General features: G+C 23.1%; 5 protein-coding genes and 1 long non-coding RNA gene across 8 annotated transcripts in view; 2 read left to right on the top strand and 4 right to left on the bottom strand.

Annotated features, from left to right (window-relative positions):
* Positions 1-116: 116 nt before the first annotated feature.
* LOC108000777 (protein cereblon) lies at positions 117-3,693 on the bottom strand. The gene is made up of 7 exons (XM_017061383.3): positions 3,421-3,693; positions 2,995-3,107; positions 2,434-2,763; positions 1,841-2,093; positions 1,569-1,714; positions 1,286-1,479; positions 117-1,206 (listed from the first exon to the last, which is right to left on the bottom strand). The coding sequence occupies exons 1-7, from the start codon at positions 3,467-3,469 to the stop codon at positions 1,071-1,073; spliced, it is 1,221 nt and encodes a 406-aa protein (XP_016916872.1). The 5' UTR covers positions 3,470-3,693; the 3' UTR covers positions 117-1,070.
* Positions 3,694-4,867: 1,174 nt separating this feature from the next.
* Positions 4,868-7,999, bottom strand: LOC108000782 (phenoloxidase-activating factor 2). The gene is made up of 6 exons (XM_017061392.3): positions 7,081-7,999; positions 6,614-6,696; positions 6,251-6,489; positions 5,899-6,129; positions 5,612-5,813; positions 4,868-5,471 (listed from the first exon to the last, which is right to left on the bottom strand). The coding sequence occupies exons 1-6, from the start codon at positions 7,178-7,180 to the stop codon at positions 5,313-5,315; spliced, it is 1,014 nt and encodes a 337-aa protein (XP_016916881.1). The 5' UTR covers positions 7,181-7,999; the 3' UTR covers positions 4,868-5,312.
* Positions 8,000-8,126: 127 nt separating this feature from the next.
* On the bottom strand, positions 8,127-11,681 carry LOC108000767 (inhibitor of growth protein 3). Of its 2 annotated transcripts, none has more exons than XM_017061354.3 (6): positions 10,839-11,681; positions 10,327-10,398; positions 9,825-10,187; positions 9,345-9,753; positions 9,067-9,265; positions 8,127-8,967 (listed from the first exon to the last, which is right to left on the bottom strand). In XM_017061354.3, the coding sequence occupies exons 1-6, from the start codon at positions 10,864-10,866 to the stop codon at positions 8,851-8,853; spliced, it is 1,188 nt and encodes a 395-aa protein (XP_016916843.1). In that variant the 5' UTR covers positions 10,867-11,681; the 3' UTR covers positions 8,127-8,850. The 2 variants fall into 2 exon arrangements, with proteins under 2 accessions (XP_016916843.1, XP_061941374.1); XM_062085390.1 differs by lacking the exon at positions 10,839-11,681 and adding an exon at positions 10,610-10,665.
* Positions 10,240-12,122, top strand: LOC108000769 (uncharacterized). Of its 2 annotated transcripts, none has more exons than XR_009832793.1 (2): positions 10,240-10,563; positions 11,681-12,122. It is a non-coding gene; the product is annotated as an uncharacterized LOC108000769 (long non-coding RNA). The 2 variants fall into 2 exon arrangements; XR_009832792.1 differs by lacking the exon at positions 10,240-10,563 and adding an exon at positions 10,599-10,893.
* On the bottom strand, positions 12,119-18,600 carry LOC108000768 (sideroflexin-2). The gene is made up of 9 exons (XM_017061357.2): positions 18,443-18,600; positions 16,826-17,005; positions 14,730-14,900; positions 14,042-14,240; positions 13,696-13,821; positions 13,520-13,586; positions 13,343-13,442; positions 13,155-13,202; positions 12,119-12,860 (listed from the first exon to the last, which is right to left on the bottom strand). Exons 2-9 carry the CDS (start codon positions 16,978-16,980, stop codon positions 12,746-12,748), a joined length of 981 nt encoding a protein of 326 aa, XP_016916846.2. The 5' UTR covers positions 16,981-17,005; positions 18,443-18,600; the 3' UTR covers positions 12,119-12,745.
* Positions 18,601-20,750: 2,150 nt separating this feature from the next.
* The window catches only part of LOC108000773 (uncharacterized), a 69,824-nt gene continuing 64,673 nt past the window's right edge, over positions 20,751-25,901 (top strand). Inside the window, exon 1 of the mRNA XM_017061377.3 lies at positions 20,751-22,886. Within this exon, the coding sequence (XP_016916866.2) occupies positions 22,732-22,886 (155 nt within the window). The 5' untranslated portion in view covers positions 20,751-22,731. The remainder of the gene's footprint in view (positions 22,887-25,901) is intronic.

Below are 25,901 nucleotides of genomic sequence, written 5' to 3'. Positions count from 1 at the left end.
TTTGTCATTATTACATATATCTATTTATTTTTAAAATACAATAAATAATTTTTTTAAATATATTTAAAATTTTTTTTAAATAATAATAAATCATAAAATTTGTAAATAATTAAGTGTTTCACGTTAAATTCACATTTATTAAATTCTGATGTACAAATAACAAAATATCATATTCCAATAACATGTATTATATCTTTGTTTATAACTTGTATATAATTATTGAAGTTCAGTATAATAATGATGACATGATGTTAAACTCATTTTAGAACTGTACATGCATTTTCCAAATAATGATATAAAAAGGAAAACATGTAAATATTATACATTAATAAGAAAAACCAATACTATTTCATTCTTTTCAATACTTTTTATCATTATCATCATATTAAATGAAAATAATTCATAAAAAATTTGTATCTAATTATTAAACATCAGCAACTTCTGATTTATGAATTTCTTAGCAAGGTACGTTGACAAATTCTTATTATATTACTATACTGATATTAAAGATGGATGTACATGTCCCATAATGACTAGTTACATAAAAAATTTAAGTTATGAATTGTATATTATCTAGATACTCATAAAAAACATACTGAGCAGAATAAACTGCTTTTGCAAAAATAACAATTGATGTATCTTTTTAATATGATCGAACCATTCAATTCAATTTACAAATTCTAAAGTTTAATATAGATGTGAAATAAGATTGTATACACATTAAAACATTTTTATATCAATCTTTGTTTCACATGGAGCTTTAAAATTAATTTCTATATACTCTTAAATATCGAAATTTACATATATCATACTTCAGTCAATTCAATGTTTACAGTAAATAACTTTTTTGTTATTCTGATTTTGGTATGTTTTGTAGTCTTTTTTTATATTAGAAAAATTAACATTATTGTTATTGATAGCTCACAAAAACTAAGCAGTACAAACAATTGCACATAGTCATATAATACTAAAAAACTATGGGAAATATGCACTGGGTTTTCCAAACTAATCCTTCCAAATCACTGAATTTCTCGGTATAATATATTTAATATATTTAAATTTTGGTTTGCTCACTTCTCTTTGCTTTTCAAACTTTTACGTAACAAACCCCAAAATGCTTTAGGTTTTAAATTATTCTGAACTGCTGTAAACTTCCATCCCATATGATTATCACAATCTTTACACGTTGCGACAGTCCAAGCATATCTAAAAATGAATTAAATTAAAATTTAAATAATAATTTAAAAAATAAAGAAAAAAAATATATGAAAAAAATAATTCTTACCCTGGAAACCATGTATAATTTATTGATGGATTATCACTCAATGCAAGACCTTGTGCATGATATAAAGTTACAGTTTCGTGTATAATTCCAGAAGGGTTACAATAAGTACCTTGTGGACCTTCTTTACTCATTGGAAACATATGTGATTGCCTTCCAATGTAAGAATCACAATTAGAACAAACAAATATTTTGTCCTACAAAATAATAATATATATTATTTATTATTTCTAAAATTAAAAATGCCAATATTTATAAAACTTTAATAGATGTTCATTGTACATACTTCTACTAAATATTTTATTTCTCTTTGTAACCTTGAAATTGCACAATCATAATTTAATAAAACGATTCTTTCATTGTCATCTAATAACAAATTTTGAGCAACCCAAAATGATAAATCTGCAGGATCTTCTGGTATATTACTTCCTTCTAAAATATATCAAATAATCTTAAATTAAAATAATGTATTATAAAAAAATTATGAAATTTTATTATATTAAATATAAATATAAAAACAATACAAAAATTAATTAAAATACCACAAAAAATACATACTACTCTCAATAAATTGTAAACGTTGTCGTATTTTTAATGAAAGTCTTAAGGGATCGTATTGCCGATATACCCAAGCAGGCCAAGGAGTTACTATAGCATCTAAATTTTCTACTCTTTCTTGTTTTTTAAAATCTTCCTCACTTTTCGGTTGTATTCGTAAATGATCTAATGATGCTAAACGTTCATCCAAAAATGGTGGTCCAAGAGTTATTTCTGGTAAAACTTGTACATGAGCTGATATTTTATCATATCCCTACAATTAAATATTTTAATAATAATTAAATATAATTATAATATTATTTATATTATTATATATATAATTATAAATAATATTATATCATATAATTTCATAAAACAAATTATTACAATGCATAACACTATATTCAAATATATAAGAATGAAATAATTATATAAAAGATAAAAAAAGCCTATTTAAAAAAATATTATTTTATTAAAGCAAGATTCCTATTTCTTATATTTATAATTTTATTATATATATATAACTTATTATTATTCTTAATATTTAATTTTTATTAGATTATTAGATATTTTGCAATATTATATTTTAAATTATTATATATTTTAAAACTTACCTGAATTATAACTCGCAAAATCTTAAATCTTTGTCTACCTTTAGCTTTTAAACGAAAACCTTGATCAGGATCATACATGCATTCATAAATTTCTGCAGTTGTACCTATTGGTACCATTTTATCATATCCCAAACAGACAACACCTAATGTCCGATCATTTTCAATGCATGTCCTTATCATATCAATGGTTTGTGCATCAAATACTGTCATTGGTAATGTTTGTCCAGGAAATAACATAACAGACTGTTTTACTAACAATGGTAAATTTACGTAAAGTCCATCATCTAATATTGTCCTTCCTCTAAGTTCTTCCAAATTATGTCCTAAATACTAGTAATATATTTATATATTATTAAAATGATCAAATGTTATTAAATAAATTCAATTCTATAAAAATTTTTAATTTAAAAAAAAATTTAATATATAATATATAAAAATTTATTATCAATAATAAGATTTCAAATACAATTCAAATAAAATTTTTTTAAAATTAAAAAATAATTATTATAATTATTTATTATAAATAATATATAAATATATAAATATGTATTGAAAACTTACAGAATGTGTTGTTGGTAGAGTCAAATCAAAAGTACTTTCAGTAGATATAGATGTTTCATCTGTATTTTCTTCTGAATAATCCTCATCATTACTTTGTCTGTTTTCTGGATTTTCTATAAAATAAATTTTTTATTTTTTTGTTTTATTCCTTTATAATAAAAATATTTTTATATTTATCATCAACAAAAAAAATCTAGAGTGATTTATAGAAATAATGCAATAATACAATGACATTAAAGTTATTATATAAAAATAATATATATATAAAATCATTAACATTTTAAAAATATAATTTATATTTTATAAATAATTGACAAGAATAATTTTCCTCATTTTAGAATAATATGTGAAAAACTCAATACATAACCTATAATTTATTAAGGAAAATTAAATACGTTTAAATATAAACTATATAAAAAAGCATACCTAATTCGCTATGTGTTCCATCATCATCTACATTGGCATCCATTATCATTTACCTATTTCTCCGGATTGCCAAGTTTTTAGAAAATTGTAAACAATCAGTACTTTTCCTCCCACAAATGTCAAATACGATAAGCCCTCTATTCTCTATCTATAATTTACGTATTTACGTAGAATGCACTTTACGGTTTTCATGAATTGACCTTTATTTAAAATTTACTTAAGTTTATCCGTTTTTTTTTGTTATTGTTAATACTTCGACTTTATTTCGATTTTTAATTAGCTCATCAATAAAAGTAATAACTATTTCAAAAATTGAAATGTTTTATTTATAAAATATATATTAAGCTTATTTTTCATGTAAAATTTATATAATTAGATAAAATATATTTTGATATATTTCAAATATATAATCAGTTTTGAAATTTCGATTTATTTAACAGTCATACTTTATAAATGATAACGCATAACAAATAAAATAGATGTATCATTACATATATTCTAAATACATATAACACACATATAACGCACATATAAAAATGAAATATACATTTTTATAATATTACTTTTATCAGAAAAGTAAAATCAGAATATAAAAAATTTTTAAAAAAAAATTAATCTTAATTATGTTATATTTCATTTTTAAATAATATATTATTTTTCCAAAGAAATGAATTATTTTTCCAATAAATAATAATATATTTAATAATTCATAAATATGCATATATGTACTTAATTTAGTATATTTATACGAATGCATTATAAAATATTAGAAAAATAAAAATCTTTCTAAACCTTATATAAATATAAGTATGATCAATCTATTGATACATTCTTTTCTCATCGATCTTAAATTTGAAATATGTTATTAAACACATTTTGAGCAATTTATTTTTCTTATATATAATTTTAATTTTAAAATTTCGAATTATTTACGAAAAACTTTTGGTAATCAAAATATATGGATAGAGCGAACTCTGGTACACGTAGTATTAGAAATGATACGTACGAAAATTTTGCTGGCATGTGAATCATTTTTAGCGATATTTTATATGTTTATAAATTATTCATATTTTTTTTAATTATTATAATATATTCAAATAAAATTTGATTTTATTTTACGAAAGAAACTAACTTATTAAAAATTATTTGTATGTTAACAATAAATATTTATAAATTTTTTGCATATAAAAAAATTGCTATACTATATTGAATTTTGGTTATATATGTGCATCCATGACAGCATGTGTCGTTAATATTCAATTTTTCATCAAATCTGGATTATTTATATATTCTTCTATAAACTATAAGCAAAAAATTATATCTTCAGTTTCTAAATTCAATTAGATGAATAAATTATTTTGATTTTGATTGTTCTGATAAACTTACTATTATATAATCTAACCTAAATAACATAAATTCAGTAAAAAATGATTTAAAACTTGTCATCTTTTGTTTAATTTTTTTTTTATTATTAATTTTTATTATGAAGGATACACAATTATAGATATATAATAGTTATAATAATAATATTTTAATAATATAATATTAAAGATTTTTGTGAATAATTCGAAAGTTAAAAGCTAATCGTTGATTATGTGTCAAAGAAAAAGTTACTCAAGATGTTTATAATATATTTCAAAGTCATCAAAATCGGTGAGAAGAAAGTATATTCGCAGATTCATAGAATGTATAATTATATATTATGTATATTATGCATTATATATATTATTCAATATTTTAAATAAATTATTGAATATTAATTAAATTTATTATGTGTATAATATATAATTATTTATATAATATTAGTATATGTAATTATTATATAATTATTTACTTTAATATATAACTAAAAATATATATTATATAGTTTATATAATATATAGTTATTTACTTTAATTTATTTGTTGTTTAATCCATGAAATATAATTATATACATTTATATATACACCAGGAACATTACTAGTTGCACAACCAATACCCCATGTAACCATTCCAACCACTTGCCATTGTCCATTTCCATTTTGGCATACTAATGGTGAACCTCCATCACCCTAAAAAAATTTTGATTAAAAAAGATTATTTTCAGGAAACTTAAAATAATAAAATAATATTTATTTAATAATATAAATTATGTAATATATTTAAAATATTTGTTAAAATTAAGTTTTAATATTATAATTTAATCATTTACTGTGCATGCATCTTTTCCTTGTTCTCCTCCTGCACATATAAAACTACTTTTATTTAGTATAAAGTATTGTCCAAGTCTAGTTTTCCGTAGATCATTTTCACATTTTGATTGATCAACAATAGGTACATCTACTTCTTTCATTATACTTTGGTACTTGCCATTTGTTCCAAATGCATTCTTTCCCCAACCTGACACCCAACATCTTGAAAAAAAAAAATGAATTTATATTAAATAAAGTTATATTAAATAATTAAATAAAAATTAACATTAAATGATTTTTTACATACTTTGTATTAGCTGCAGGTATTGCTGTAGGAAAACATGCAGTGTTAATATTAGGACTGCTTGAAATTGGAACAGTATTATTTAAAGTTATTACTGCTATATCATTTTGAAGATTAAGAGAATTCAATTCAGGATGTATGGATATTTTTTTAATTGAATAATCTTGATATGGATAAGGTTCATTAGTAGACTGGCTATCCCATTCTCCTAATCTTACTTTAAGTCCACCATTTCTATGAACAAATATTTTTAATCAAAATGTTATATTCTGCTTATTAAATAAGATATAAAGATATATAATAATAATAAAAAAATTTTGTAAAATTCAAATAAAAATTTAAATCTTACACTTACATGTAAGATGTTACCTTGTGAGCTACAGTTAATACATGATTTGATGTAATAAGTACACCAGAACCAATATAATTATTGTTAGTTGTTAAAAGTGCAGCTTGCCAAGGATATGCACCATAACTGGCTTGACCTTGAAGATGTGAAGATGGCGAGATTTTTCTGATACCGCAAGTAGTGTCGAATAAGTTTTGCGAATTAGATGAACAACAATATACTTGCCCTTCGGAACAATTAGAACCCTTAAACAATTAAAAATATTTTTTTAAATATTCATACCTTTGGATTTACCTAAAAATTTATTTAAAAAAATAAATATCATAAAATGTTAAATAATTAAATTATATTAAATAATAAATAATTTACCGTATTAACAATTCGAAAATCGATTCCTGGATTGATAGATGGACAATTATTCTTTAAAACGCAACACGATGTTGTATTTTGATCTTAAATATAAAATGAAAAAATTTGTGATAAAATATTTAATTTTATATTTTATATATATATAATATATCTATAATAAAACGATAAATCAACAAAATTAAGATATTATATTAAATAATAATTTTTATAGTAAAAACAAATTCTATTTTGGAAGGTATTTAACTAAAAATATAAATTCTTTTTATTTTATAATAAATTTCAAAATTAAATTTAAAAAAAATTTAAAATTTATCTTAAAAATTCATAGAATAATAATATAATAATATAATATAATTTAATAACTTATAAAAATTGAAGTTTTAAAAAAAATGTTCAATGTTCAATCATCTAAATGATTTTACATAACAAAAAACAATTTGTTAATTTTTTTTAAATTCTCTGCATACTTGACGATATGGTTGTACTGTCAAAAGTAATCGTATCTTGTGCCAGAATACAATTTCTCAAAATACCCACAAACAAAACTGCGTATAATATATAAAACATGATCGAATATCAAAAATATTCTAACTCAAAACACTTGAAATAATAAAATTTTCACTCAATAAGTTTCCCTTATATACAACGAGAATATCCTGCAGCACATTTTAGAGAAGCGCATTAACTCGTACATTCTTTCGGAACGAAAATAATATGCGACCTTTTACAAACAAAGGAGCAATAATCCTTTCCGTGATAATAAAACAATATAGAATGTATTGCCAAGTAATTTAGTGTAAATTACTTCCGATCATAATTATGTCTTCATTTATGTATAAAAAGCGTGTCGCAATATTACTCATTTAAATAGTAAAATGTTCGAAGTGGAACAAGGAGCAAGGTCAGACGTGCTCTGAAGTGAAGAAGGTCAATAATTATAGGTTCCTGGTAATATTATCATGAATCACTGAATCAACATTATAATTATACTAGTTTTTCCTTTTAGTTTGTTCTTTTTTGTTATAATTTCAGCAACAAGTATATTTCTTATTTTTAAATATAAAATAAATGAAAATGAAAGTTGTATTAATATGACATTCTTTTTTAAAGAGTAGGATATTTTGATAAGTTAATTAATCAGATCATTTTAACATTGAAAGTGATTTAAAAATAATAAAATACTTGAATTTTAAAAATGAAATATTCTAGCATAGTGTAATTCATCTAGAGATACAATATGGTCGTAAATTATCAATCGAGAATATAATTGATGTTGCAATGACATTTTATATGCCATTTAATAATATATTTATTTAATAATCAAAATATTTTTAATTTTTACGATCGCATTATATCTTTTTATGAGATTTTGTGATATTCTTCACATAAAATAGGATTCCATTTCTTTTAAAACAAAAAAATGACATTTGAATCTAGTATAATTCATTGGTAACAGATAGAAGCTATCATTATTTTTTTATTTTTCATTTATGAACGTCAATAACACAAATAATAAATCTGCATTGTTCAATTTATTTATACATCAAGTTGCTACATTCCTTCATTTCGAAAGTAGTATTCTCACAATTTGTTATCGCTTTTATCTCTCTGTCTTTCGTTTGTTTTGTTTCTTTCTTAAAGCATAGAACACTTAAAATGTTATTGCTCGCATAGTCGTCAATCCAGCGAGATACTAAGCACGTCTGAACTAACACGAGGACGTAAATATACGAAAATTGCTCGATATTGCGTGAACTAAAAACATAAATTTCGAAAAATTCACAATGAAAATCACCTCTGGTATTTCAGTCAATGGATCGTATTGTATTCTACCAGAGGAAAAGATCATTTTTCAATGTAAATTTGTAAACTATCTAATGGTCACGGTATAGAATGGTGCAAAAAGTATTAAAAAATAATTGCAATATTTGTACGTCAAAATCTTTTTTATGTAACAGAATTTGTTTAAAGCCAACTTTTTACACCATTTGATCTTTTCATTATGTCTACAAAACGCAGTAAAAAAAAAACTGCTCTTTTCTGCTGTAAAAACAGAAATTTAAGTTTTGTGGGACAAGATCAAGACCAGATAAGATCATGACTTAAACTTTAAACATATTTAAAAAGTCATATAAAATCAGAATTAATAGCTTCCTAACTAAGTTGGTACTTGACGGACAATGCCTAAGAGGTAGTATCAATTTTTTCTCATTATATTTGCACTGATTAGAGCACAATCAGTTTTTTCGACCTCCGCGTCTCTTCATAGAAGATGTACATTGAGGACAGTACCACTTTCCTTTTGGAGGTGCAGTGATACCCACACATGGATAGTGAAACCATTCAAAAGGACACTATAAAAAATTAATAATAAAAGAAAAATTGATTATTAAATATAAATATTTTCATTTGATTGATACAGAAATATAATATAATAAGAAATAGAAATTTACGTCTGAGTTGTCACAGGCAACCATATCTCCATAAGATACTTGATTACATATACAATATCTTGGTTCATTTGGATCATAAGTCCAATCTGGATTATCAGAATCTACGACTTGTGTATTTGTAGTTATAACTGGAGGTGATACTGGTTGTTGAACTGAGGCAGCAACTACACTTGAACTTGGTACAGCAGTTGTTACTTTTCTAAAATGTGAAATAACATTTGTTTAGAAACTGAAAGCGAAATTTTTCATAAATATTATAGAAATCTTTTAATACATACTTTTTATGTTTTTTATTTGTTTCTTGTATAGCTGCAATGGCAGCACCAGCTAATTCTCTACTAAATTCGGCTGCATGTATACCTCCAGTATTGATGGCTTCATAACTAGCTTTTAAACTAGCAGTACGTCTGCCATGTTGCATTTGTTGCGTCGCAGCAATTGCTTGCGATGCTGCAGCTGCTATGGCATTTCCACCAGCTCCTATATGACCGAGATTATAACTCACTGAACCAACAGAATTCGCGATTGCTGTAGGGGTAGATGGCACGCTAGTAGCGGCAATAATTGGTCCTGAATTTACAGAAGCTGGTCGCGATTCAGGAAGACTTGGTGAAATTTTTTCTATAGCTAAGCGTTTTTCTATTGATGTAGAAGATGCATTTGAATCTCTTCTTTTTTCTGCCCGAGCTATAATGATTTATATAAATATAAATTATCTGTTATATTAAATAAAATATATAATTAGAAGGAATACGTACAATGACTATGATTGTCTCGTGACCTACTGGATGTTGTAAAGCTATATCGATTCTCTTTTTGACTACTATTTGTAGGTGGTTGATCTAATTCCAGTGATCTCTTCTCCAATATTTCTGTAATACCTTTATTATCTGCTTCTAATTCCATTTTAAATTTGTGCAGTTCCTGATCTAATCTCCTCAAATATCTATCTACTAAATCATACATCTGATTGGCTAAATGCACCTTCTCATCTGCATCTTCCAGAGTTTTATAATATTCTCTTCTAATAGCTTCATATTCTGCTTCTTTTTCACTAGGTTTCATTTTCTTTGCATTTGCGAAAAAAATCTTTACTTTTTTTTCTAAACTGTCCATTGAATCTGTAATAATTATTATTCATTATTCATTTATTAACATAATTCACAAGAAACATAAATATATTTTAAATAAAAGTAGATTTAAATTCATAGATGTAAAATTTAAATATAAATTTAAAATATTATATAATTGAGTACATACTCTGTACACCTAAGTCCATTTCTCTCATTTCTGTGAACCGGTCTCTTAATTCTTGAGGAAGGTGCTCGATCACTGAAACGCAAAAGAAGAAGGTCAACATAACCAAACAAACTCAGAATTAAAAGAATCAAATATAGAAGAATAAATAATATTTATCTATTTATTCTAATCATTATAATATTAACATTATAATCATAAAAAATATTACAAATTACAACTTAACTCCAAAATATATTGGTAAGAGCAAATAAATTATAGACTATTTAGAAAACATACAACTAACCTAAAATTTATGAAGAACAGTATGTCAAGTAATTATTCATATTACGCGGTATTTAATTTGGCACTAAAATAAAAGGTAGCATTTAAATAATTATATGTGATAATATAATATTAACTAAAATATTCGCTTTGAGAAATGTTTCTGATGTTTGTGTGAGAGAGTATATTCGGAAAGGTTAGTAACTTTCTTGAGAAGCTGGGTAAGCAGAGCATGCCTCGTTTTTACGTACTTTCAACATAATCTTCCAAGTAAAGCATCCTTTCGTGCTGGTGCTTCGTTGCCTGGTGCTTAATTTACAATTATTTACAATTTACTAAAAAGGAGTGCTTGCCGCCGTGACAAAATTAACGAAAATTGTAGCACTCGATCAGAAGCGTGTTTACGGCGGCCAAATCCCTTGTTGTACCCACATTTTCACGCTAGTTCTGTAAATGATGCGAATCTATGAACTATTCGTATGAAATATCGTAGGAAAAATATCATTTTCGCGAATATAAATGGCTCAGTAATCTATGCATTCTTAAAAGTATTATTTATTTTAAAATTATTACTGGCCAGTTATCTATTCCTTGTAATCCGCCATCTTAACCTAACGTTCAGGGGTGTCTTTATATGGTTCTTTACCCCGTATAAATAATTTATTTTCATTTTAAATATTTTATATTTTATCAATTTAAATATTAATATTTTTCTATTAAATCAATTTTATTATCATATTTATTTTATTTTTTAATATATTTATTAGTTCTATAATGAATTTATTCCATGTGTATTGTGTAATATGTATAAATACTATAATATGTATAATATATATAAAAAGATTTTTTTTTCATTTACACAATACGAAATACAATAAAAAAATTTTAATTTATTAAAATTTCTATTTTTAATAAGAATTAACAGTTTAAAATCAGAAATATAAAAAAATTTTAATTAAAATTAGAAGTATTAAAAATATTTTAAAATAAATTATTATGTTATGATATGCTATAGATAATTATGTATCTAGTATTAAGGATTAAAAAAAATAAATGTTTTTGATTTTTATTACTAACATTCTTCATATTCCAGTGAATCATCAGCTTGCAGTGAATACTTTTATATTGAAAAAAAAGGTGCATTGAACTTCTTCTTAGTTAAAATGATACGACGAAGTCCAACAAGAATCGACTTACGATTAGATGATCTGCAAGAATATGAAGCAATGAGGAAAGCTCTTGAAGCTAAGAAAGAATCAGAAAGACCGCCAACATTTAATCCTCCTTCGTGGGGTGGTAAAGTACCGCAAAGCGAAATTCAAGAACGTATCGGTTATATGCCACAACAAAATCAACCTACGCATTCTCGACCAAATATATAGTTTTTTACGTAATATATATATATATATATATATATCTATACATGTTCTAAATTGCATTATTTTCTATTGTTATTTTATTTATATGTTCGTTGTAACATTATTATATAATCAATTGTAAATTAAGATTAAATAAAATAAATACATTTAAATTTAGTTTCCAGAGTGTTTATTATAGTATTACTAAAATATACATACGTGGCAGCATTTTTTGTAACGTTTAACAGTTTAAGGAGGTAGTAACAATAAAACGATAAAAAATGGACAATTATTTAAGTTCTAAAACGCAGAGTTTAACAATATAATTTGTAATTATGATATTATATTTTAAATCATTATCATATATATATTGTTTAAATGAATAAAATTATTGATTGTATTTTCATAATTTAATGGAAACAAAAATTATTGCCGTTTGAAATGTTTTGCGTATAAGAAAATAGTTAACGGTATGATAGTTTTCATTATTCATATTAAGACATAATCATTATTGATAAAAATGTAAAAATGGACAATAAATGCATGATACATATGTATAATAAAACTTATAAATAAATTGTATTGCTATATAAAATAAAAATTATTTCAAATGCAATATTGTCATACATATTGTTCTTTTCGGAACGAGTTATTATCCTCTGAACCAGCAGAAAACTACGATTCCGGCGATTTACAGTATGTAAAATCTTTTTCAATTCCATTAATAATTAACTTGCTATCTTATACGGGGTCATAAAAAATACCCTTTGATGATCTTTTATTACTACAATCTTCGTGCATTATAAACCCTTGTTAAAATATAAATATATGGGTATTTCTCTATTTCTACAATTTTTCTTTAAAAGTTCATAATTCTCGGGCTCCCAGTGTTCCAAAGTACTTGATTTAATTGAGCTATAAAATATTAAATATATGTATGAACTATATTCATTTAGATAAAATACTTAAAATATTATTATTATACTAATTCTTGCGTCAGTAAATGAATATTTAATATTAAAAATGATTTTCATAAATTCATAAGTTGATTTTAATATAAATAAATTATATTTTGTTTGAAATATAAATAAATTTAAAACTTATCGATTATTTTTAGTATTATTAAGTTAATTATTTATATAAGAAACAAATAATATAAAAGATAATAATATGCTAATAAAATATATGCAAAAATGTATAGAAGCTTACCAGTTTTGTGGGAATAATGCGCATGCTGTAGGCACCATGAATGTTAGACTGAAATATTAATGAATATATATATTTTTTTATATATATTCATCTTTTAAACTATTATATTTCGATTCGTAATTATTGTTATTATTGTTAATTATTATTATTATATATTAAATAAAAATGAAAATTAAAAAAATACTCACAAACAGCCAACTAATAAAACTTGTATGGGTCCATGAAGAGGTTTGATTTTTTGCATCCAAGCATATTTTTCTAGTCTCTCCATAATGAGCGGTAAGATTACTAAACCATACAAATTTCTTCATTAAAATAATATATATTTCATAGTATATTTTATCATTTATTTAATTTTTACTTACACATGCCGGGTGCACACATAACAATTCTCGAGATGACTACTTGACTAATACCTTTAACTGCCGCAAGCTAAAAAAAAATTATTTATTTTTCATTATTAAAAATTACATTTATATATAATAATATATTTATAATTATATATATTATATTTATATATAATAAAATAAATGTAACTTACTTTTGACTTTGTTAATTTATTGCCATTTTCATCACTAATTTCAATCGCTTTTGTGATTTCGTTTTGACGCATTAAAGGAATGTTCACACAATTTGCAGCAGCTACTGCAGCGAATGGTACATAACGCTATAAAAAATTAAAATTATTAAATTTTATTAAAATTATTATTTAATTATTAAAATTAAAAATTTTTAATAATAATCAAATTTTTATATTATTTATATAATATTTATTTTATATAATATTGATTTTTATTTTATTAAGTTAAATTATGTGTATATATATATATATGTATATATTTCATAATAATTATATTTTTTAAATTTTAAAAATAAATTATTTATACCGCCATAAGCGGATTTGCCCGTTTTGCCCAAAACGATTTGCATCCTATCGCAGTTATCATAGCTGCTGAGGTAGCACTGATATATGCAACCGCTAATTGATTGACGGTTGTGGGGCTATTGGCATTTCTATTCGTGTAGTTCACTAATGCGTTGAACGACTGGTTCACCCATTGCCAAAATACCACAGCTGTAGTCGTTCTGCAATTGTTATCAATGAATAATATATAAAATTTTTCTTTTTTTCGTAAATTTAAAAATAAAAATAAACAAAATATTATTTTATAAACAAAAATTACGATTATTGCTTCTGCATAATATGAAAAAAATATGAAAAAATTAAAAAATTATCAATAATTTCGTAGAAATATAGAAATTTATTATAATATTTCATTTTATAGTATAAATTATAAAATAAATTAATTTGTAAATTTCATATAAAAACTTATCATTTTTAATTTTTATAATTGTTTTTTTAATAAACATTATTTTTTAAAACTACCTAGTTTAAAAGTTATTTATTTTTTAAAACTACTTAGTTTAAAAAATATGCAAAGAGATTTACTCATTGAATTGAAACATCAGCCATTTGTTTTCTTAATAACTATCAATTTTATTTCTTTATTAGTTTTTTTTAATAAATTTCATTTTTTGAAATTATATTGAAAAATATACAAAGAGACAATTTACCTATAGAATTGAAGCATAACACCAGTGATGGCCATTCCACCTGGCACTTGGAAGGACATTCTGCCAAAGACATTTTGCAGGTCACCGGTGTCGGGATGAAAGGCCGACTCGTAAAGCTTCTTAGCATAGATGATTTGCTCCCAGGTTGTACCAGCTGGCTCCTTCCCAAGTCTAAGGGATAAACAGACTATTGATTTTTCGTAGACACAAAAAAAACAGTAAGCAACAAGGATGCGTGTAAATTTATATCACATATCTAAAAAAAATTTTTAAATTGCAATGAATTTAAAAATTTTCTCTAAAGAAATATAAAATTCAAATTCAAATTAAATTTGAAACAATAACATAGAATTTAAAAGGATAATTGAGAAAGATGAATATTTAAATTGAATAAAATATGTATTTTGTATAGATAATTTTTTTAATTCTTTTTAATTTACAAAAATTAAAATTGTTGAATAATATATTTTTCTATTAGAAAAATAAGTGATAAAAGATATTTTATTTCTATAATATTGAATTTTTTTTAATTATTTAACAATCCATAATTATTTTTAATTAATTATTTTATTCATTATCTTTTTTTTATGATTGTTTCATATTAATTTCATATAATTTTAAATTATATATCAAAATTGTTTGTTTATTAAAAACAAAAATGAAAATAAAAATGTTAATATTTGTAATATCCGAAATGAAAAAAAAATCAAATGTAATTGTACAATGATCTATTATAAGTTTGAAATAAAACTCTAATTGAATGCAAAATCTTTATGATTTCCGTTTCTTCTTATCTTTCATTATTACTTATATAATTTATATATATGGTTAACCACCTATAATATAACGTTGAAGATAAATTGAATAAAACGTTCATAAAAATATGTTTGAATTATATTTTAAATATATATTATAATTATACATAATTATAAAGATAATTATTATATTTATATTATTTAGTATATATAGAATATATTTTACTTTATGAAAAATATAATAAAAATAAAGAATTCACATAATTCAATTAACAATAAAATAAAATACATAGTATATGGGGTTAAAAAAAGTTGTTAGAATTTTATGGAGAGAAAGGGGAATATGAAGGTGTGAAAGAAGTTTCAAGGTCAGTTCGATGTTTTAAATAGAACAGTATATTTAATAGAGAATGATAAGTTTTTAAAATCTTTTGATATTATAAATTATATAATTTAAATTATATAAAAATTTAATAAATTATTCAATATTATTTTTACTTTTTAATTTAATTGTTTAAAAAATTAAATTATAATTCTCTATAATAAAATATTTAATATTTAATAAAAAATTTCTAGATACAATGATATTTATTAATAATAATTATATCAAATTATGAGTAATAATTTTGTAATAATTATACGTAAATAATTATATCATTTTATCTTTGGAATATTTAACATAACGAATTATATTTATCGATAAAATTCTTATGTAACAACAATTCTTCGAGCATGATAAGAACATCAAAAAAAGATTATTCTTAAATCATATATTGAATCTCAGTTATTATGTTAAGTATAAAAAAAAATTGATGTTATGAAAATATATGTTTTCCAAAATTTTATTATTTAATTATGAAAATATTATAAAAAATCTTAATAATTTTAATAATCAATTTTTTTTAAATTTTTTTTAATAAGATATTAACTATATTTGTACAAAATTATATCAGTTATTTTGATATATGATTATGTTTGACAGTTTGTTAAAAATGCAATAATATGTATTTATATATTATTTTAATTATTATTTAATTATTATTTATTTTAATCATTATTTAAATAAATAAATAAAAAGCAAACAATATAATAATCATAATAGTTTATTACATATACATAAATTAATTTTCAATTAAAAAAAAAACGTAAATGAATATCTTGAAGAATTCTTTATTGCTATTAGTTTTTTTTGAATTTAATGCAAATACTTTATATTTAATATTTTAAGCATAATATATTCAATATTTAAAATTTTTAATTTCTTTCTTTTGTAGACTATTCTAGTTTATATAATAGGCTAATGAATTACTCTATATTCAAAAAATGTTTTCTCATACTCACTTATAATCTTCGCATAACTTCTTTGCTTCGAGTAACTTCGATTCAGGAGTTACACATGTGCGAAAATCTGTTACCCAAGCGAAATGTTTCCATCTTCCAACGAAGGTGCTAAGATCCCATAAAGGTCCATCAATGTTCACTCTCTCTTCCCTCATTTTCGAGGGATATTATGGATTTAATCTTTTACAATAAATAAAATCGATTTAATTATAAAATAATAAAATACTCAAATTATATTTTGTTATAATATTATTAAAAAAAAAACATTGATCACAAAATTAATTAGATTTATTAATATTATATTTATGCTATGAACTAATAGTATTGAAATATAATGAATAAAAATAATCATTATATTATTATGTAATATATAAAAATATATAAAAATATTATCTTTTAATATCGATTTATACGATTGTATTTTTGAAAGATTAATAATTTAATTATTATAATTATTTATAATTATTATTTACTTCATAGAAGTTTCATGTCTTTAATACGAATTATTTGATTTCGAAAATTGATAAATTTATAAAATAACCATCCTAAAAATTAATAAAAGTCATTGTTTTATCATTTTATTGATACTTTATTGAACAATTTTAAAGTTCTACATATTTATTTTGAATTTCAAATATATTTTATTTACAATATGAATTTCAAATAATTGAATAACGATCAGTATGTAATTTTGTAACTTTTATATAACTTTCAATAGGTTATTATATTATAAATGTCAAGTAAATTAAAAGTATATAATTAATATATTAATTTAATATATTTATTTATTAATATATATTATAAATAAATAATTGCAATGTATACAGTATATAAAAAGATCACAATATCACTTTATCGTTATGTATATGTAATTTTTATCTATGAAGTTTTATTTCCAAAAGAAAAGTAAAAAATAAAAAATTGAAAATATTAAGTCAAAGTTCGAATCTTAATAATATATCGTATCAAATATTTGAAAAATCATTTTTAATAACCAAAATGTGTATATCGATTATTTGATACTGTGACATCGAATGATATGCTTGATGTTCAAATGGAATTTAAAAGGCACACGTAGGATGAATTATAATACAAAATTAAGACAATGCCGAATTCGATCTATTAATCGATATTATTATGAAACACATAAACAATTCAGTTTCGGTCGGTAAAGTTCGATGTTTCTTACATATACGTATCATCATTTTCGCGGACCCTGCATTTGTCTGACACCGCATAACCTAAAGAGAGTACAATGTAATACATCGATTATAGTTTTGTAGGCGAGGTGGCGCTTGTCTGTCTTGCATATTCTGGCTTTCATTTATCATGATTTATTCGCATGACGTCACAGTAAGACATTTGCGTACTCATATTTTTGTAGATTTTTTAATTCTAAGCAATTATCGACTATGCTGATAAGAAAAACTGATAGTTAATGAATGACCCAATTTTTGATTAAATATAAGCACATTTTCATTCAAAAATAACATTGTAAAACAGTTGAACGTTTCAAATGTATTTTCACTTTCGGTCGCAATATATCAAACTACACGTGCACGACCACATATTATGTAACGTATTATAAATGATAGGCATAATTTTTTGTACGCTTACCGTGAAAACGTGCGTCACTTCTGGAGAGTCTACTCTGTTCTGTTGTCTACTGTCCGCGCAAGCCAGCTGATTGGTACCCTAGTCGAACACCTACTACCAACTCTTTTGATACATCCCTGCGTTTCTCCCTTCCAAGCGCTGGTTTCTTTATTATTATTATTATCATCGTTATATGCGCTCTGTTTAAATTCTTTTCTTTCTTATGGAATCATTATTTGTCTATCTTCGTTGAATATTGACAAAATCGATAATTTTTAATAATTCTTCTTTTGTTAATTTTATTGTTGATTTTAATGAAGTTAATTTAGAATGCAAAGAATTTTTTTTTTATTACATAAAATGATTAAATAGATAATTTCATATTTTTGATATAAATCATTCATATTTAAATTATTTTAAGTTTCTTCAATAATAATATATAAATAAATATGTTATAAACAATTATTTAGCAATAATTCCATAAATAATTCTAAATTAATAATAATAAATAAGATATTGCAATCAGGTCAAATATGAAAAGACAATGATATAAAATCAGATGCTAATGTATTCAATACTTATCATTAACACGATACAAAAAATAATGAAATTGCAGTTTTGAATTGTTCTAACTATTATAATGTATTTAACACAATTTAATTTCCATTGTTATTAAAGAAAAGAAAAATGATCATATATATGAATTATAATATTTGTCGATACAACCATTTTTTCTATATATAATTTAAAAGTTATTTTATTCTATATCGCATAATATATTCTTTTTAATATATAACATATTCTAAAACAGACATGTTTCCAAAATGTTAATTCATATTTAGATAAATTTTATAAATTTGCATATGAATTCATGTGTATATTATAAATGTAAAAATTTTTTTGAATATATTACTAAATAAAATTTTAATTTTTTTTACATTATTCCCATGCTTTTACATTTATCACATTTATAATAATTAAAAATTTTAACTATCAATTTTAATTATCTAATTAATTCTATTTAATTAAATTATTTAATTCTATTTAATTATATTATTCTATTTAATTAATATAATTTGACCAATACTTCGCATTTTTTATACAATAGTAATGTTATATTTATATTAATATTTACATTTAATATTGTTGTTTTTAATAACACTCTAAATTTTTATAATTAAATTTATTAACTTTCATAAATATCAAAATAATAAAATATGCAAATATTTTTCATACATATTATTATTGTATATATAATTATATATATAATTAAATTTTTGAATTTTCTAAATATCAAAAAGGTTTCTAGAATACATTGCCTGAAGTAATGTCATCTACACAACGCTAGACTACAAATATTCAATTAACACAAATTTATAATTATACAATGATATTTAAAAATTTATCTCAAATATCAAGGAATCGCATTTCGATGTTACAAACTTCCTTTCTTCAATAAGAACAATAGTCCTTGTTCTCTTAAGAATGGATCAGGGTGGTAACACTTCCCAATTTCATATCAGTTTGAAGAACGCCCTAAACGTTCAATATGGAACGCGCAATATTCTGAGTTGCGCAATAATATTGACAGTAGTACAGAACTAATATCGAAGACATATACGTGATTCGCTCGAATAGACTTCTACCTATTACGCCATGATTTGTATTGTTTATTATATAGTAATAAAGTATTAATTATAGATAAAATTCATTAAACTATATTATAGAGCTTTTAATCTTGTTTTTAAAGATTTTATATTATATTCATTTCTGATGATACTCTTTGTTTTTAATTTCTTTTTATTCTAATTTTATATATTGGTTTTAGATCAATTTGTTAAAGTTACGAGACGGATTGATCAGAGAAAGTTTAAACACAACGCTTAATAAGTACAGAGGTCAGCGAACAAAATCAAGTTCACGGGCGCTCTTGTCGAATTCCTATAATGTTCATAGCGTGATTTTCTTTATCGACGAGCTACTAGCGCTCGTCGTTTCTTTTTCTCTTCTTTTCTTTCTTTTCCCTTTCTTGATTTATCTTCTTTTATTGTATTATAAGACAGTCTTTTGTCGTTTTTGTGGTCATTGCAACATAGTTAGCGCATGAAAACTTAGTGCAGTAGGCCGATTAAGCTATATACTTCCGTGCTGTAAAGTAGAACTCGACCTCATTTGTTAGCCGTCTCTATATTGTAGCTAAAATTGTCATGAATTATTGTTTCGTAATATTCATGATATAATTTCGGATATTCATCCTCGCGTTTAAGTTGTTACTCATTTCTACCAATATCTATTTTATTTATTTTCCTTATAAATTCTGCGATTAATGGATTTAATAAACGTAATAATTCAAAAATAATAATTTTAATAGTGAATTCATCAATTTAATATTTCCATATTTATGTTTTTTGTCTTGATTAAATTTTAAAAAATTTATTTTATAAAAGAATTCATAGATTAATATTCTAATTAATTCAAAGTTATTTATATATAATTATTTATTATATGTTTTATTATTAAATTACAAAATACAAATTATATTTGATTCTCTTTTTATTATCTTTTATAATACAACACAAAATTATTATGTATTGCACTAATTTTTTCATCCATAAATAACATTTCAATATAAATGTTTTTTTAATATTATTAAAACTATTAATTAATCTATAATCTATTAAAACTATAAATTAATCTATAAACTAATCTATAAAATATTATTTTCTACAATTAAAATAATGTTAGATTTAGTGAGTATTATTACAATCATTTCCATAAAATAATTGTTATTACAATTATCTTTGTGACAATTTATTATTAATAAAAAATTCATATTTTATTTTTATTTTTTTGCCTTATTTATCATAATATGTTTATCGTTATAGAAATATCACAATTATTCATCAAAAATTATGGATTTTTAAAATTATGAGGAAAAAAGATTATACGTAGATCATAGATTAAGTTTAATAGTTTTATTCCACTTATTAGAAATTTAGTTTAAAAAAGAATAACAATTAAAATTTAATATAATTATATAATATTCCCCTAAAATTTCTAAAAAATTTTTTTATTTATCATTTATATGATAACTATTTCTATTTATATATATTTTTATGCCAGAAATAATAAGAATAAGAATAAAATAATAATAATTAGTCTTATTAAATTTATTCTAATCATTATGCATAATTAGTTCTCAAACATGGAATATTTTATAGGGAGTAAGTTTATTCTTCCAAGTTGTCCCCTCTATATCATGGAGAAAGAATGCTTACGAAAAGTATATGTATAATAGTGATGTATCTAGACCGGGTATTCAATGTATAAAAACAAATTTTATTCAAAATTAACTAATTCAGATTTCATAGAATGAATAAATCATAAGAAAAAATATGCATTCCAATGGAAAAACAATAGATTTAATTTCAAGAAAGAAGATTTTAGTAATATATACTATCATTTATGGGGTTTGCTTATCAAAAGAGAAGGGTACTGTGAACAGTTTTTACTATCCTGAAGTAAAATAATACAGTGCTGTATGGCGATATATCAGTTATATCTATTTTTTCGAATTCATTTTTTAATATTTTGAGATATTATGTCAATGTATATACAATGATTATAAAAATATTAATTTATATATTTTATTTTATTAATATTTATTCGGATGATTTCTTTAAAAAATTATGAAAGTAAGAAAAATAAAAAATTATTATATAATTAATTTACATATAATAATTTATATATAATAATATAGTAATATTATATTTTTAAATTTTCAATACTCTTCAAACTTCATTTTTTCAATAATAACTACAAAATACACAATAATAATATATTGAAAATTAATATTTATTTAAATATGATATTATAATTCATCTTTCTTTTAAATTATTAAGAATATTTATTAATTTTTTTTAATTAAAAATAAATTTAAAAAATATATTTAATTGTATATAAATTTCAGGGCCAATAGTATCAAGTTACGGACCTTTAGGAATGGAGTGGGAGCGCGAAACGCATGCGCAGTAAGGCACAAGTGCCCAGCTGTGCACAAACGTGAAATGCGGTGCGGTTGGCGGTGGTGACTGCTAGGAAAGCAAGCGAGCGAACAAGCGAGCAAGCGAGCAAGCAAGCAGGCCGAGACTGCCCTTCTGTCTCCCCCACCCCAAGCATGCCTCGCAGAGCCCATGGCCTCCGTACATACGGAGGAGAGTGAGGCAGCCCCAGCCGCTCCTCACGTCATCCGCTGAGAGAGAGACGACGGGTCTCGACACGGCGAGGAGCAATAATTCTAACGAGCCAAGATGGCGGCGGACACGGTGGCCCTGTCCGCGCTCACGCTCGCCAGGGGCGACAAGATCCTCGTGACCGTCGAGTCCGCGCTACCGGACATCATCGTCGTGTCCTTCGTTCACGGTGCCAAGTGCTTCCAGGGCGCATTGCTCGACGCCACCAAGAGGTAAGTGTACTTGCTATGAGAGCTCTTCATGCTTCCAGCTCCTCTTCCTTCCTTTCTCTATCTCTCTCTATCATTTACTATGTATCTTTCTCTTTTCCTGTACCTTTATTCTATACGATGATTCGTTCATCCTCGTTGAGATTATGCTCTCCTAATCATTCACACTATCCAATTTTTCATCGTGGTTTGAATTTGTTTTGACCGATCGTCGGTCGAAGGAAGCCACTAGTAAGCATGTCATGCTGCTGTTGTTGCTCGTAGGCAACATCTCACAGCCACCAAGATTGTTTGTTATGTGCATATTGTGTTTTATTGTGAGTCTTTATAGTAACGTGTTTGTGTACATGTATACGTGTTAGTGCGCGTGTGAAAATATATTCGATAAGAACGCAATGATATTGTTGTCGAATTTTAAGTTAGAGCCACGATTAAAAGCATTTCTAGCCGTCGGCAAGTGACGAACGGCATTCGGCAAAATTTCTAACCGTCGCTATTATGTATCCATCATTCACGTGCAAAAAGAATATTCTGTAATATTTTCTGTAAAGTATATTTATTATTGATTACATTGAATTAAAATTAAAAAAATCGAGTTTAATGAATGTTCGTTATATTATTTATTTTCTCACATTTCAAAATGTATACATAATTTGTCTCATGAAATCATTATTTCCAACTTAAAAAAAAAATATGATTATATGGGATAAAAAAAGTAAATTTTACAATCTTGAAGATTTGTGGACCGTGAAACAAGGGATAGTCGATTATTGTCAGTTCAGCTTTGCATATAGCTTTTTTTTTAAACGGAAGTTCCACGATGACTCTTGTCCATGACTTACGCCCTCCGTAAAGAACAATCGCCACTACTAGGAATCACGATAAAAACATCATTTTATTAAAATTTTATTTATTTGATGAAGATAAATTCTATGTATTTTGTAAAGCTTTTGATACTTTTCTGCTTTTGCGTTTCCATCATCAAATTAACAATTAAATCATGTATAAAAGTATTCCATTATTTCGTAGGGTTAGACTAATTCAGATATGGCCAATCATGTTATTTTGATTTTTACATGAATTTAATAATGAGAAATGTAATACAATTTTATTTTTTAATTTTCTGATATATAATTTATATATATATATATATTATATTATTATATAATATTATATAATATTATATTATTATATATATATATATTTATATATCTTATATATAATTTATTAATATATTATATAAAATTGTTTTATGAGAAAATTGTTTTCTCTTTCTTGTGGGAAATTAGCAAGATTAAGGTTTTCAATCAGCAAGAAGTTACTTAAATTACTTACTAGCAGTACAATTGTTGGTATAATATAACGAATAATGGTTTTGTAATATTTTTATTGCGATTTTATATACAAAATAGAAAAGTTTTATATTAAGTTTTGTATTTGTAAGATTATTTTACTTCTTTTTATTATTTTTTATTATGATTTTAGAAATTTTTACACTATTTAGATATCTTTAATGTCAAATAGATTGTAAAGTCACAATGCTCAATAGAAAGTTATTAAAGTAGGCTAAACTAAGCATGAAATAGAAATGTTATAATATTGCATTTAAATATTACAAATATGCAATTTAAATTTTACAAATTATTTTTTATATATATAAGAAGAATTCCATTGAAAATTTACGAAATTTATTATGAATTACGAATTTCCATTTTATATTTATATTTTTATTACAACTTAAGATCAAATTGTTGATGCTGAGAATTAAAATTTAAAAATATAATGAATTGCAACCTTGTGACTTTCACATATTTAAATTTGTAAATTACAATGAAGTAATGAGGTCATATGAATGATTATATCATTATAATGAAATTCATGTTATTTTAATTTATAATTTTTAATTAATAAAAATATAAAAAACAACATATTTTTATTTGACAAAACAAATATTAAAAAAAATTTTAATTAATTATTTAAAATATGAAAACAAAAAATAAAAAAAATATTAAAAATTATTTATTAGTTAATTAAATAAATGATGATTGTATTATTAATTAATATTAATTCATTAATCGTATTTTTTAAATATACGATAAAAAAAATAGCTTTTTTTCTATTTTTTTAAATAAAAAAATATATTGCTTTTTTATTATATTATTTTTTTTATCAATTTCTTCAAACGATTATTTCACGTGGTCACATTAAATTGCTTTAGTTTAGTGGTTGATATTATTATTGAAAAAGGCTTTGAAATCGTGAGTCATACTCGGCGAACGCTGCCTTGTTCGTACAGTCATTGCTGATTTCACTCTATCGTAGAGAAAATTCAGCTTGACACGAAACCGATTTTAACTGTTCAAAGACGTTCTACAACCGGTTATGAATGTATCATCATAAATTATTAATTTATTAATGATTAATTAACGATAATTCATTCAACTTTATGAATTTGAATTAAATATAATTAATGAATAATTTAATGAACAATTTGTGCTGTAAAATCTATATAACGATTGTAAAGTATAGAGTAATTAAATCATTAAAATTTTATTTTTTTATGAATAAATAGTAAAATTCTAATAAAATTTAAAAGATAATTTGGAAATATTCTTATTTTATTTTTGCCAAAATTTAGTTTCATTAATAAATGTTTTAATCATCTTGTTAATTTTTTTATAATTTTTATATGAACAAATTTATAAATAAATTTATAAATAAATATTTTTCATGAATTTTTTAATTTATGAATTTTCAATTTTGACAAAATATATTTTTATTCGTATTATGCTGTTAAGTTACGATGTAAAAATTTATTATAAAATATATATTGTATATATTATATTATTTTATATTTTATAATTATTCAGAAAATAAAACATTTTATGTAATGTTATAATTATATAAAATTTGAAACTATTATTTTTGTTTTGATTTTAATTTTTATTTTTTTATTATGCCATTAAAATTTAAAAACAAAATAGAAAAATTATAAAAATCAGAAAGAATTTTTACCAT

This window comes from Apis cerana, linkage group LG15, assembly GCF_029169275.1.
Source record: "Apis cerana isolate GH-2021 linkage group LG15, AcerK_1.0, whole genome shotgun sequence".
NCBI classification, from domain to species: domain Eukaryota; kingdom Metazoa; phylum Arthropoda; class Insecta; order Hymenoptera; family Apidae; genus Apis; species Apis cerana.
The sequence above is the reverse complement of the archived record's forward strand: the minus strand, read 5'-3'. Positions and strand labels throughout refer to the sequence as shown.